The following is a 15,348-nucleotide window of genomic DNA, read 5'->3' as shown; positions in this document are numbered from 1 at the left end:
GAAGACAGCTGCAGCGCTCACTTCAGAGGAAGGGAGGAGGAAGAGATTCTGTGACTGGGGTGTTGAAGGCTGACCTCGGATGTCTGCAGCAGTCCCCGCTCAGCAGACATTTGCTCCTTTCATGAGCACGTGAGAGAACAAAAAGGAAAGAAAAAAAAAACAACTCTCCTGGCCTGGGGATGGGTTGGGAGGGAACGAGTGGGAAGCGGAGTTTCAAAAAACCAGGGGAACACGGATGAAGGGAGGGGTAGGGGAGAGAAAGCGAGTGAGGACGTTTGTTCAGAAAGGCCACTTTATTGATGGAGATAAAACTGAAAGGTGTTCTCCACAGCCCTCCCTCACTCGCGTCAGTGCTTCACTGGGCATCAGACCAGCGTGGGCAGGCCCGTCACCAGCCAGCCCCATGCTGCCCGCTCCACGTCAGGTGGCCACATAAAAACACATCACAGCGCGTGAAGATTCACGGACGCACCTCAGAAGCCCTGCACAGTTCCCGTGCATCTTTTTAAAAAGAGTGTACAAAATACGTTAAGTACGAAAGGTCAGCTGTGCTGTGACACCTTCAGGACATCCTTTGAGGATTACTGTCCCCCAAACATTACTTCTTATTGCAGTGAAACCTCTAGTAGGTAGATCTGTACAAAAAAAAAAAAAAATCTAAACAACTTTAAGAAGAGCAGCAACTTAATACTGCTTTAGTTCATTTAAATTTTCTTTCTCAAAAATACATTCCTAAATATACAAACTATACAATCTTGTCATTATAATGCTGGTTTTTTTTTTTGTTTGTTTTTTGGTTTTTTTTTTTAATAATAATAGAACCCAAACTAAAAAATTCTGTTTATCTTCAAACGGATAAGAGTGCTAGACGACTCATGACTTGGTACCTTCATATAACACCACATAAATAACTTTAGCCACAGTCTACGTTCACAGCGTGATCAGTGGGACAAAAGAAATACTTTTCTGGCGATTAGACGTCATCTGCAGAGAGGGTCGGGATATTCATTCGAGGCCGCGTGAAAAATGCCATCTTCTCCCTGTAAAAAAGGCCATTCCTTTATGTATTTTTTTTTTCCATCCTCGCCATGAGGCATGCAGACTCTTAGTTCCCTGACCAGGTACGTGCCCCCTGCGGTGGGAGTGTGGACTCTTAACCACTGGACCACCAGGGAAGTCCCAGGCCATCCCTTTAGAGCAGGGCTTTTCAACCTCACTTTATAGATATTACGGACAGGATAATTTCTTCATTGTGGGGCTAATCCTGTGCAGGTAGGGTGTTAAGTAGCATCCCTGGCCTCTACCCACAAAACATCCGAAGCATCTCTGCCAGCCCTCCTCTGGTTCTGACAATCAAAAATGTCCCTGCTGCTGCTGCTGCTAAGTTGCTTCAGTTGTGTCCGACTATCCGACCCCATAGACGGCAGCCCACCAGGCTCTGTTGTCCCTGGGATTCTCCAGGCAAGAACACTGGAGTGGGTTGCCATTTCCTTCTCCAATGCATGAAAGTAAAAAATGAAAATGAAGTCGCTCAGTCATGCCCAACTCTTGGCGACCCCATGGACTGCAGCCTACCAGACTCCTCTGTCCATAGGATTTTCCTAGACATTGACAAATGCCCTCCCTAGAGGCTCAAGTAGCCCCCTGGCTGAGAATCTCTGCCTTGGGGGAACATCAGCAGGAACAGTCACCTCCAGTTCCAATCAGGGGCCTCTGAAGTCTCAAAGGGCCCTTGGCCATTTCCACTGGTGGTCTGTTTTAGATTCCCAGTTGGTTAAGAATGAAAAGATGTCCAAGTGTGGTTAGACAAAAGATAGTATATTTCACATCTTTATATTCCACAAAGGGATGCATTTTAGTACATACACAAACGTGAATACCTTTTCCAAGAGGACAACACAAGCCTAAATGCAAAACCCTCTGTGAACGGGGAGGCCCAGGACACGCCTGGGTTCGGGGTGGCAAGAAGGCATCTCCCCAAGATCCTGGCAGGTGGCAGGCAGTACCAGGGAGGCCCAGCAAGCATCTGTCAGTCCCAGGCTGATTTATCCCTCAGCCAATCCTCCGCAGTTACCGGTGATGGGAACACTAAGAGGAAAGGTCGGAGCAGGTGGCTCATCCATTAAACAAAAGGATCTAACAAATTAGGTTGAGTTGTGTGGGGACCGATAAAGACAGCCGAGGGGAAGCACCATGGGGCTCACAGATCATAGGGGAAGACTCGGCAGAGGACAAACATCTGCTACAGAGAACTGGGGCTCAGCTCCGGCAGGGCGCACGGACAGGGAGCAGAAAGACGGAGAGGAGGAGACCGAGGCTGGGAGGGCAGGGTGGGAAGGGAAAGGCCGCCTGGCCCGGCGCCCACTTTCTGACCTGAAAGACTGCACCTCCGGGGGCTCCTTACAGCTCTGGCCTCGAAGCCTGTGCACGTCCTTGGCGGCCGACCTCATCATCTTGTCTGTCTGAAGCTCTCCCCTGTGCTCTGCTCGGTCCATCTGGAGGGCAGAATGAGGCAGAAGGGAGTCCTTAGGGTCTCTAGAAGTGGGTCAGCCACGGAGACCCTTCTAGCATAAATGAGTCTACTGTGGTTAAAAGGTTTGAGGGTCATGGGACAGACACTGTGATGCTTCCTGTTCCTCTTTATTCTGAATGATGATGAAGGGAAGGGATCCCAAGATGTGTCAGACAGGATAGGTTTTCGGGGCCAGGGAACTGAATACCTATGTGCACCTGTCAGAAGAAAGGCAACATGGTCTACCTGGTAAAATGCATGTTACCTCACTGCTCCTCGGGGCCACTTAGGAAGGTAGGCTTTATAACAACCTCTATATTACAGATTTGGAAACGAAGCCTCAGGCATGTTAAGAAACTGCTTTAACGGCATACAACTAAGAAATTGTAGAAACCCAATTTCAAATCATGCAATTATGGTCAAGGGTTTGAGGAACAATACAGTTTTCCCTCCTGATACAAACCTAAGGAAGCACTTTAGAGAACAAACCAGAGAGCCCTCAAATATCCATGTTCTACATACTTGAAAACATAGCAAGAAGACAGAATTTTGGCTAGTGAAGCTATACCGTTTAAATGACTCTTTAACAGAATCATCATTAGATAGTCATAGATTTACTATTAAAAAAAAACATCTATTTGAAAGGTCAGGTTTTCTTGGTAGGTGCTTTCCTAAGGCAGGACACATATATACTTGTTTGCTTACCTCTTTTTGCCTTGGCTACTAGGAAGCTCCAAGATAAATGTAATAGACAGCTACCATTAGAGACATATTTGGTTCCTTCTCTTCCTTAAAACTTTCTCTAATTTTCTATTTTCTCTTAATGCTGCTATTATAACTCTGATATAAGTAATAAACAAGAAAGAAAGAAATGTTTGGGGAACTTATGATTTACCAGAGTCAATTTGAGGCTCCCAAAAGTCCAGACCTAAGAAGCCCAGCACCACCTTCCTGCTTTATGTTCTCATCACCTGAATTGAGAGCTGGAATTTCAGCTAATGGCCCTCCCAACAATCCAGTGAGGCACCTTCTGGAAGGTGCTCTTGCATTGCTTGGCTGTGTGCAGAGAAAACTAGCAAAAGCTTGCCATTTCTGCCATGGACAGCCATCCTGGCAGGTATGAAAGGAATGAGTCAGAGATGGCCTCTGTGTGTTAGTCCTATGGTGTTTATTTCTTCACCACAGTCTGGGATGTGTTAGCTCAAGAGCCCACTGGTGTTGAAGACAAATTTTTACCCATCCAATTGTTTTAAATGAAGCTCAAATAGCAGTTGTGTTTTTTTTTTTTGTTTGTTTGTTTTTAGCCTTTTAGAGCCTGCCTGTTACGTATACCCCCTAAAACTGCACCCAAAATCTGCTAGCCATAGATGTGTTAAACCCCAGGGCTATAAGAGACCCCAAATTCCTGCTGCTTTGGAGTTCTCCAACCCAAGACTCCTCATGGTGCTCCAAGTGATATCATCTCCATGTCTAGGTCCCCTCTCCAACCCCCTTTTTCCCTGGGAGTTCGCCTGGCCTCCTCCCCTCTAGGTAGTGGCGCCAAAACAGCTGCCTTTTGGAGGCTGGGGTTGGGGGTGTCTCATGCAGTGTGAGACCTTCCCAAATACACACGTGTGAAAGCAGCAGCCACCCAAATCCAACTCATCGTCTGCTCTGGCCCCTTTGTGGTTGTATCTTTTTCCTTGAGCAGCGCTGAGATGGCTCCAGCTCATTACGCTAGAGATGAGACGCCAGCAGGCTTGTATCTTCAGGCGTCTTCATCAGGATAAAGCCCGGCCAGGACCCACTCCTCTCCCCTTTGGAGAAATGTGCTCTGTGGGACTGGGTAGGCAGGCACGAGGGCAGGTCAGCGTTTGTATTTATTCTGTGCATGTGTGTGCCCCAGCGTAGATAAAGTGTCCCCCAACATGTCTGCTGAAGGACCAGCTGGTGGAATAAACGTGTGAGTAATAAAGGCTTGCACGCAAACACTGGGCGTGCAGCAAAAGGACCTGGCAGCCAGTAAACCGTGAATTAACTTTCCTGGGGGAGGATGATGAGCTTGAGGGGCTCTGGGAGCACGCTCCGTGAGTCACAGAACTGCAGGACCGGTTCAGAGCCCTCGCGGCCCGCCCTCGCAGCTGCGCGCCACTCACCCGCTTCTCCAGCATCCTCAGCAGCAGGCGGAAGCGCTCGTCCTCCCGCACCCACTGCGGCAGCTCCTTCTCCCCGTGGCTCTTGGCTTGTTCTAGCTGCTCCTTGAGCTCCTTCAGCACCGAGATCTCCTGAGTCAGCTGGCTGTGCCAGGTCCTGGTGGCCTGCAGGTCCAGCTCGAGGTCCAGCGAGGTGCGCGGCAGCCGCTCAGCGCGCAGGGACTTGACGGACGAAGGCTGCGGGGGTGGGGATGGTGTGGACTGGTTAGCACCGGGCCAGGTCCAGGGAGCCGCGCTCTCCCCTGCCCTGGAGCCCAGCTACCCTCCTTCGTTCATCCGCGGGCTTCCACTGCAAAAGTGGGGCTCGCCCAGCCCCTGGGAGCCTGTCTTGATTTTTTCCATGTCCACCCCTCTATTAGCATTTTTATGTCCCAGTCACGGTGCTGGGCGCTTTACTTCCGTTACCTGAGTCCATTTTCATGACCCTGTGAGGTCCTGACTGTTACCATGTGCACAAATGAGGCTCCCAGAGGTTAAATCACACAGGTCATAAGCATTGAAGCCGAGACTCCACCCAGGCAGCTGACTCCAGATCCCACCCACTCACTCCCTACACGCAGTTGCTTCCCTTACTCTGTCTTCTATCTGCTGCCGGAGCTCTGCCTCTCTCTGCATCCACATGTCCAGACAAGTTTCTGAGACTGGCCATCGGCCAGAGCAAAGCAAATGGCAACCCATTACGGTATTCTTGCCTGGAGAATCCCATGGACAGAGGAGCCTGGCGGGCTATAGTCCACGGGGTCACAAAGAGTAGGACATGACTGAGGATAGTACAGGGGCAGCAGAGCTAAGCAAAATCTTCACGTGAGACCTGGAGTCACTCAGATCACTCAGCTGGATCTCCCGGCCTTGCTCATTTATAAGCACAGACTAGACAATGGTCACCCTAGGAAAGCACAGAACCACTACATTGAGTGGTTTCCCATCCCCAAAAGCATGCTGGCCAGCTTGAAGTGAGGGCAGGTCTCATAGTTAATGTCTTTTGTATTAATACCATTTTTGAAATCACTTTATTGGGCGTTGTGTTGGTTTTCTGTTACTGGGCATCCCTGGTAGCTCAGGCGGTAAAGCGTCTGCCTACAATGTGGAGACCCGGGTTCAGTCCCTGGGTTGGGAGGATCCCCTGGAGAAGGAAATGGCAACCCACTCCAGTATTCTTGTCTGGAAAATCGCATGGACTGAGGGTCCTGGTAGGCTACAGTCCATGGAGTCGCAAAGAGTCGGACATGACTGAGCGTATCATATATATATATAAAACAAATTATACAAACTAGCAGCTGAACATAAAGCAAATCATCATCCCACACTTTCAGTGGATAGGAGTTTAGCACACAGGTTGGCTGAATCCTCTGCTCAGGGTCTCATGAGGCTGAAATCTAGGTTTTGACCGACTGAGTACCTATCTGGGGATTTGACAAGGGGATGATTTGCAGCCAGGCTCCCTCAGGTCCTGGGTAGGGTTCGTGTCCTTGCATTTTCTCACTCAGCTGCTGACCAGGGGCTGCTCACGGCTACTAGAAGTCCTCTCAGGCCCTTGCCAGGTGGCCCTCTCCACAGCATGCATTGCTCAGGCAGCTAGTGGAGGAGGCTCTGCAGTGTGCATGGGTCCTGGCCTCCTCTGGACACCCCTGTTCCTCAGGACATAGAAAGGACCTGAAGGGAACATGGGCTCAGGCCAGCTCTCAAGGGTCCCCTTTGCAAGTCATCCCCTTGGCTGAGGGGAAGAGGGGGTGAAGAAGCAGGAACTCCTGTGGGGCTTGCCTGCGGGTAGGGAGTTGTAAGACGTGTAGTGGGGACCGAGCAGGAACTCCTCGGTGTCACTTCTCCAGGAATGGATCTCGGAACACCTGCTCCAGAATTCTCGGAGGAGCCTATAAAAATGCTGCTTCCAGGGCCCCACCCCAGCCACCTGGATGAGGCGGTCTAGAAGCACACAGCCTTGGAATCTGCATGATCAACAAGCTCCCAAGGTGACTCAGTGCTCCGGGGACTGGAGTACCGGCCAGCCACAGCAGGCGGGGTGGGGCCGGGGATGCCCCCGTCACTTGCAGCCATGTCCACATTCTCAGATAGCCAGCACTCTCTCCTTTCTGGGAGAGAGCCTCTTCGGCACTGCCTTCTTTCTCCTGCTGTCTCTGGTTCTTTCTGGGGGACTTGTGGGGGCAGGGTACGGCCAGGCACAGGACCACTCCCGAGGCCGGCGGTCAGCAGCAGGCCTGCCAGAGATGCTAAGGGGCTGCCCCTACATGGGGCTATCAGCACGCTCTCCTTTCTCTGCATTTTTGCTTCGCTGTCTCTGCTTCTCTTTCTGACATTCTGACTCTTGGGTTTTTTCTAGTTCTGTAAACTCACCAGAACTGTTGTCGAGTCTGCGCTGAAAGCCCAAAGTGGGGAGGGCCCCCTGCCCCTCCTGCAGCCCTGACTAGTGAAAGTCCCTAGCAGGAGTCGGGCCTTGGCCTAAGGCCTCTTGCCAGCCCCCATCCCGCAGCCACCTTCTCCGTAAGGAAAGGCCAGGTTGCTCCGCAGGGACAGCTTGGGGCCTCTTCCCTGGGAGTTTCCAGCTGGATTGAGTCCTGTTCGCACCTCCTTGCTCCCAGGTCAGCTCTCGGTGGGGAAGCGTGGGGGGCAGGGGCACCTGGCTTCTCTTTCCGCAAGGAGGCTGTTGCAAGGGACCTTCAACTGCTCGGTCAGTTGGACACAGGGAGCAGAGACCTGCACGAGGCAGGCTCCCAGCGGTAGCTGTGATGTCTTGGGTTGATTGGTTCTTTGTGACTTTGATTTCTACACAAGTATGCCCACTCCTGACCTAACTTATTGGTCACAAAAACTATGTTACATTGGCACTTTCCCCCGTGCCTACCCAGGCCTTACAGTTCACCAACTTCCATTTGCAAATACCACCATGCTTTCAAGTGCTTTCTTCCAACCAGTGGCTGAGGAGAAACGGTCAGGCGTCAGGGGATGTGCGTGTAGGACACCAGACTTGGGGAAACAAAGGGGCCGTCTTACCCGCTTCATCCGGACGCTGCGCCGCTCCAAGGAATTTCTAACAAAAGGTGGCTTCTTGGACAGGGTGGAGCTGTCGCTATCACTTCGGTTCAGCTGCAAAGAGAAGAGGCGTGGGATGCTCATGAAGGTGCGAGCGCATTCGAAAGGCTCACTGGGGCCAGGAGGGTGGTGGGGTCCCCAGCCCAGTCCTTCCTCTCTGTGTTCCCCGAGGGGACTGCGTGCAGGAGGCAGGTTTCATTCGACCTTCTTTTTCTCTCTGGGTGAGCATTCACTGAGTGTGTATTCAACAATGCACGCCCCTGCGTGCTAAACACAAGACTTCATTCATCCTTCCAACAGCCCCATGGGAGAGGACATCACTACTTTACTAGTGAGAAGACGGCAGGTGAGGGGCTACCCAACTTGCTCAAGGTTGGAGCTGGTAGCAGCCTGGTGGGGTGGACACCAGACACGGATGACTCCAGGGGTCACGGCCCCCCTGATCTCCTATGCTAAGGCCTGTTTGGATCAACTCTTTCCTGTCACCCATAAAGCCCACCTTCAGGGCTCGAATGGAGCCCCTGTCGAGACTGACACATACGTGAGAAGGCAGCCCACAGGCCAGGCCTGGGGACCGTATCCTTGGAGAAGATGGGGAAGACAGGTTCTGTGAGGGCTGTGCTGGTCACAGCTCTCTCCTCGTCAGAATCCGTTCAATCCCACAGTTATCTAGACTCTCCCTGGAGGGCTAACATTCCTCATCTGTGGCCAAAGATCAGGGCTACGGTCAAGCGGATGCTTTTCTACTGACAGCTCGTGTCCCCAGCGGGAGGACGGGAGAGGGAGGGGAGACGGGGGTCTCTCTCTCTGGAGTCATATTTCCAGGTCAGTGGGATCGTCACAAGCTGATGCTCCAGAGTCTATTTATTCCGGCAGCTGTCAGCTCACTGAGGTGGGTCTCCTCTGAGAAGCTGTCCACACTGTCATGTTTGTGGTTATTAATAATTATTAGTAATAATGATATTAATAGTCCTGCTACATTTATGAAATAGCTACTGCACTAGGCAGAGTGTCAACCAGAATGAGAAATAGATGACAGTAACAACAAAAGCCACACTGGGACTTCCCTGGCGGTCCAGTGGCTAAGACTCTGCACTACCAATATAGAGGGCCGGGGTTTAATCCCAGGTCAGGGAACTAGATCCCACATGCTGCAACTGAGAGTTCACACGCCACAAGGAAAGATCCTGCATGCCACAACTGCAACCCGGTGCAGTCAAATAAAAACAAACAAACAAAACAACAGCCATATGGACAGAGCCCCTGCTATGTGCCACGGGCTTTACTGACAGTTTCATTTAATCCTCAGACCATCCTAACTGAGGGGACTGAGGTTGGGAGAGATTACCACACTTTTATAAGCCATACAGCTGGTAAGCATCAGAACAAGAGTTCAAGGTCCCATCCAAGGCCACGTCCTTTTCAGGATGCATGTAATGCTCAGAGATGAAACTAATATAAAGACAGAGCAGTGGACAGTCTTGACTGGGGTGGATTCATACAAATGGACTGGCTGGGTATCATATCAGAAGGGGGCTTTATTCTGCATTGTTTCAATCCAAAGGTGGCACTCACAGAATATAAGTCATACCAACTAGAAATACGTGTCAGGACGATTGATACTTAAGTCACAGTTGTTTATATGTTAAAGACCATGTTATAAAAGAGCGATGAAAGTTACATTAAGTCCTTGAATTTAACTTTTTCTTAAAGATGTTTTAGTGCATTTGATCTCAGACATGGTAGAGAATATTGTTGCCTTTTTGTTATCTCCATTAGAGGGAAATTGAGGAGTAGAGAGGTGAAATAACTGGAAGTCAGAGGGATCTACTTGGAAATGAGAGTTTTGGAAGGACTGTTTCCTTCCGGTCAAAGTGAGCCAACCAACACATGTGACCACGCTGCTGATGAGTATGCAGGTGTCAGAGACACAGGGCTTGTGGGGAGCTGTGGAGAGTAAAACACACTGTCCTCACTCCTCATGACTTAAAGTCCAGTGGGAGCCCAAGGCCAGGAAACTCACCAGGTCACACAGGCTGTGCTGAGGACCAAAGAAGGGGACACCCAGCAGAGGGCTCTTGATGGCCAGGAGAAGGGATTGCTTGTGTTCACAACAAAGTGCCCTGACTCTCTGCATCTATGAAATGGGATTAACGCCACTTGCCTTACAGGGCTGTTTGTGAGACTAGATGACATAGGAAAAATAGGGATTTTGGGGGGGTGGGGCAGTGGTGGGGGATGCTCACCTAATTAGCATATGAAACTCCATCCTCTTATGACTCTCAGTGGGAGACAAAGTCCACTTTCCACTCCTGAGGCAAAAGTACCAGAGTCTTGCCTTCATGGCCTCCCTTGCAGCTAGAAGCCGGCACAGGACTCAACTATGACAATTCAGTGCAACCGCCCTGGTCTTTGAATCATAACCTGGTCCGCTGGACCAAGTCTCTGTCACTGTGCCTCTTGGACTCAGCCAGGCCATTCTCTTCTGTTCCATGCTTGCTGGTTGGTTTGTTGCATTTGTGTTTGTTGGTTTCTCAGGGAGAAGCAGCCATTAGTGGTGATAGTGGCGGTGGCAGCAGCAGCTAGAACCGTCCTGGCCTACTGCAGTGTCAGGAGTCTGGTGGGGGCATCAGTGCTGAACCCCAAAGGCAGCTGCAGGACCCGCGGGGGCCACGCTCTACAGTGCACTTGTGTCCTCACCTGTCTTTATGGTGGCATTTTGGCTGTGGTCTGGCCCGCCTTGTTCCTGCCTGATTTCTGAGGTTGCTTCCACAGCCTTCTAATGAATCTGTGAACTACTCAATTTCCTGTTCAAACATTTCTTCCGCACATATACTGCTCCCAGTCTGTTTCTGTTGCTTGCTGTTAAGAACCCTGACCAGCATAGGACTTGGTACTAGGAAAGTGGAGCGCTATAAACCACGGGCTGGAAAACAGGGAGCTGGCTGTGTACTGGAGGTGGGGGGGGGCACAGCACAGACACATATTCCCTGCTGGGAATTTGAGAATGCTCATTTTATGGGTGAGAAACAGAGGGATACATTATTGTTACCTGTTGAATCTTGACAGGCAGATTGCACACCCCTACAGAGTTTTAAGGGAAATGACAGGAAAAAAAAATTCAAGATGTTGTACCATTGGTTACTTCCTGTAACCTTAAGTGAGAATCTACCAGAAACAGATAAGCTTGGGCTGAAGTGTAGTCAGAAAGCAAAAGAAGAAAAAATACACATCTTTGCTAATAAAGTCCTTTTTTGCCTGTGGCAGGTGATCCATGCAGATGGGGAATTTCTTTACCTTCAGCCCTGAGGTTGGAGACTGGTCCAGGGAATAAAATATGGGACGGGCTCAACATAGTGTTAGTTGTGTTAAAAATGCTTGAGACATGGGACTGAACCTCTTTGTTATCAGGAATGCCAATTCTGGGAAAGGCCATTTAAAGTTAATTCATTTACACAGGAGACCAGAATTTTATAGTAAACATTGGGGGAAAAAGTTTGACTTTTTAGTTGGAAAAGAGTAACACTTTTTAAAAGATTTATATTTCATATCTTCCATTTGACAAAATTACAACTGCATTCTAAATCCTGATGACAAAGGATAAATCAAACATTCATTTCTTTTGCTGTGATTTTTCCAACAAGTAACATCCTTCATTTTGTGTTGATTTCCACTGCGCGTTCATAAAGGCAGTAATTTTGCCAAAGACAGATTATCTATTATCCTGAGGGCTTTTCTAAATCCTTCAAGTTATTCACATTTGAAACATGGATTGGGTTTTTCTCTTCTTCAGCTGTGAGCTGGGATTAAGCAGGATTCTTCACTTGTGGTTCAGGAAGTCCCTTGCATTAAAATCACACTCAGTGACTGTAGGAAACCCTGTACCTTTTGCAAGATACACAACTATATTACATGTACTCACACTGTCTTTTCAGACGTTTAGAAGCTCAAACATTAAGTAGAGACTTCACACAGAGAGGAGAAGTTCACATTATTTCTGGGAGGTACTGCAGGGAGTGTTCTGGGGTGGGCACTAATTTGAAAAGTAGCTGGTGCATTTGTAAAATTGCCACGTTATGAAAAAATTAACTTCACTACTACTAGCTTAGCAGTAAAGAATCTGCCTGCAATGCAGGAGACGCAGGAGATGCAGGTTCGATCCCTGGGTTGGGAAGATCCCCTGGAGAAGGAAATGGCAACCCACTCTAGTATTCTTGCCTGGAGAATCCCATGGATAGAGAAGCATGCAAAGAATTGGACACACCTGGGTAACTGAGCACACGCACACACACACACACACACACTCAAGCTTATAACTGGAAGCCTTGGATACCAGATAGTAGATGCTGAATCCCCCCATAGCCCCTCCCTCTGTAACAATAGACAAGTGGATGTCAGTTTGATGAGGTGTTCCAGAGGCCTCTCCTGCACAACTTAACTGGAACACAAGGCAGGAAGGTTCTGTTTATTATTCTAGTTATTGCTTGCTCATTTTGTATGGTAGGAGATAAGGAAGGAGGTCAACGTGTCATCTGAACCTCAGAAACAAGGTCTTGGTTCTGTAGCCCAGCAACTGGCATGACTCCTCAGATGGGGTAGACTAATTGGATAGAAGGCAAGGGGATCCAGAAGCCACGACCGCTGCACGGCTTCTAAATCTTCCATGGCCTGCAAGAGCAGGTCATTAAGTCAAATATGTTAAAGAGGGCCAGGTGGAGGCCACAGTGAACTTGAAAAGGCTGGTCAATCCCTCCTCCAAGGGCAGTGGCCCTCACTGCTGAGGTCCAGCCACTCATCACTGTGACAGAACGTGTAACCCTTGGGGCCAGACAGTCTCCCTCCGCCCCGCCCCCCTCCAGAGAAACTGGAGTTTTATGTGAAATCGCTGCATTTTAAATTTTATTTTTAATTGAATTTCTTAAGTTTTCAATGGTAGCCAAAAAGTTCGATAAAAAAAGCCCCTAAACCCATGGCTAAGTAATCCAGGGCTGTTGCTATTTTGCAAACTCAGTCTACATGCTGCCATTGCCCTGGAGTGGGGGGAACTGTCCCTCAGGGACGGTGAGGGTCAGTCCGATCTCAGCAAGGGGTGAGGAAGGGCAGGGCCAGGTGTAAACAGAGTGGAGAGTTGGTTGGAATTATAAACAGTTCCAAATAGGAAAAGGAGTATGTCAAGGCTGTATGTTGTCACCCTGCTTATTTAACTTATATGCAGAGTACAACATGAGAAATGCTGGGCTGGATGAAGCACAAGCTGGAATCAAGATTGCCGGGAGAAATATCAATAACCTCAGATATGCAGATGACACCACCCTTATGGCAGAAAGAGAAGAGGAACTAAAGAGCCTCTTGATGAAAGTGAAAGAGGAGAGTGAAAAAGCTGGCTTAAAGCTCAACATTCAGAAAACTAAGATCATGGCATCTGGTCCCATCACTTCATGGGAAATAGATGGGGAAACAGTGGAAATAGTGGCAGACTTTATTTTTCTGGGCTCCAAAATCACTGCAGATGGTGATTGCAGCCATGAAATTAAAAGATGCTTACTCCTTGGGAGAAAAGTTATGACCAACCTAGACAGTATATTAAAAAGCAGAGACATTACTTTTGCCAACAAAGATCCATCTAGTCAAGGCTATGGTTTTTCCAGTGGTCATGTATGGATTTGAGAATTGGACTATAAAGAAAGCTGAATGCCAAAGAATTGATGCTTTTGAACTGTGGTGTTGGAGAAAACTCTTGAGAGTCCCCTGGACAGCAAGGAGATCCAACCAGTCCATCCTAAAGGAGATCAGTCCTGGGTGTTCATTGGAAGGACTGATGTTGAAGCTGAAACTCCAATCCTTTGGCTACCTGATGTGAAGAGCTGACTCATTTGAAAAGACCCTGATGCTGGGAAAGATCGAAGGCAGGAGGAGAAGGGGATGACAGAGGATGAGATGGTTGGATGATATCACCGACTCAATGGACATGAGTTTGAGTGAACTCCGGGAGTTGGTGATGGACAGGGAGGCCTGGCATGCTGCAGTCCATGGGGTCACAAAGAGTTGTACATGACTGAGCGACTGAACTGAACTGAACTGATAAACAGCCTTGGCTGCAAATTTCCTGGTGGCCCAGTGGTTAGGACTCCTCACATTGATAGCAGGGGGCACGGGTTCAGCCCCTGGTCGGGCACTGAGATCCCATGTGCCATGTGGTTGGGTAAGTAAGTAAATAAATACACATATTATATTTATATAATAAACAAGTAAATAAATATATATGCTATAAGTAAGTAAACAGACACACACACATGTAAAAGTGTTGGCCATGTACTGGTTACTGAGCCGTTCCCACGCTTTAGCCAGTTCAGCCCTTAGAGCAACCCCATAGAATTGGTCTGTTAACTCCATAAGGAAACAGGTGTTAACATGCCAAGAATGACTGACAACAGGGGCAGGACCAGGACTTGGACCCAGAACCGCGCGAGGCCCAGGGCTCTCAGCTGCAGGCCGAGAAGCGGGTGCTCTGGGGAGGACGGCTGTGCGGCTGCTTACCCTGCACACATACTGGCTCTGGGGGCCTGGGGAGAAGGTCTTGGAGCGGATGATGGTGCTCCCTCGCAGAAATGGCCCCGGGGAGGGCGTGCCCACCCGCCGGTCCTTGGGCCGCACCACCGTGGGAGATGGGGCCGGGGTCTCTGTGTTGGTCTCCTTGTCCACCTGAGGAAGAAGGCACGGCCGTGAAGCTGGGAGAATCCAGAGTCTCCCTGAGAATCCAGCCACCCACCCTGAGACTCACTGAAGCTGCTCCCCGCTCCGATCACCTCGCCCCTGGCCCTCAGACACAGCCGGGGGCTTCCGCAGACCCAGGCCTGCCAGCATGGCACCCGAGGCCCCGTGTGCTGGCCCCCAGTCCTGCCTGGCACCTGCGCTTGGGGTCAGAGGGAGATACTCAGTCCCCTAACAAGCTCACATAAGCAGTAGAGGTACGTCAGGCACGGATGTCCTGGGCCTCACCCCCTCAAGAATAATGTGCCAACCATATTTTGACAAAGCCACAGCCAAGGCTTCCATCACCCCAGCCAAGAACTGCAGATGTTTTCTTGGAGTCATGGAAGCAACTAGCAAACCTCGTTTTTTTAAAACTAGGTGATCAACATTTCTGTTGTCCTTTCACAGTAATTACCAGTAAAGATCAACAAATAAAAACACCCAAATGAAAAGCCTTGGTTAGCCTAAACAGTGCCTTTGTGTGCTTTTGAAAAAGGCACCCCCTTTGGGTGCCTTTCTCCCCTTTGGCTGGAGAAACTGCAGCAAGGTTTCCTCTTGGTGTGGAGTAGTTAGAAGGCAGGCCCAGATTCTTCTCCAACACCCCTACCTCCCCCGACCCTGGTCCGGGGGCCAGGCACCTTTGTGCAGTGTACAACCTGTACCTCCACCCCTGTGTACTACACTCCCAGAGGTCCTGCAGGTGAAAGAACATGGAGATCTCTCTCTGTGGAGCATGAAGCCTCTTATAACATGTCACCCTAGTGCAGCAGCGGAGCAGAAGGCGACAGTGACTCAACTAGACCCCCTTTCCTACTGTCCTTCAGGTAGACCCAAATGGAGAAA

The 15,348-nt window shown here is 49.6% G+C and overlaps 1 protein-coding gene across 2 annotated transcripts in view; it reads right to left on the bottom strand.

Moving 5' to 3' along the window:
* Positions 1-15,348, bottom strand: part of WWC1 (WW and C2 domain containing 1) — a 155,953-nt gene continuing 140,605 nt past the window's right edge. The window contains exons 18-22 of one of the 2 annotated variants that reach the window (XM_061151906.1): positions 14,290-14,454; positions 7,714-7,806; positions 4,648-4,881; positions 2,374-2,495; positions 1-1,040 (exon numbers count right to left, since the gene is read on the bottom strand). In XM_061151906.1, coding sequence (XP_061007889.1) covers positions 974-1,040; positions 2,374-2,495; positions 4,648-4,881; positions 7,714-7,806; positions 14,290-14,454 — 681 coding nt within the window. In that variant the 3' untranslated portion in view covers positions 1-973. The remainder of the gene's footprint in view (positions 1,041-2,373; positions 2,496-4,647; positions 4,882-7,713; positions 7,807-14,289; positions 14,455-15,348) is intronic. The other variant, XM_061151904.1, reaches the window with a different exon arrangement.

Source organism: Dama dama, chromosome 9 (genome assembly GCF_033118175.1).
Source record: "Dama dama isolate Ldn47 chromosome 9, ASM3311817v1, whole genome shotgun sequence".
In the NCBI taxonomy this organism is placed as follows: Eukaryota; Metazoa; Chordata; class Mammalia; order Artiodactyla; family Cervidae; genus Dama; species Dama dama.
The sequence above is the reverse complement of the archived record's forward strand: the minus strand, read 5'-3'. Positions and strand labels throughout refer to the sequence as shown.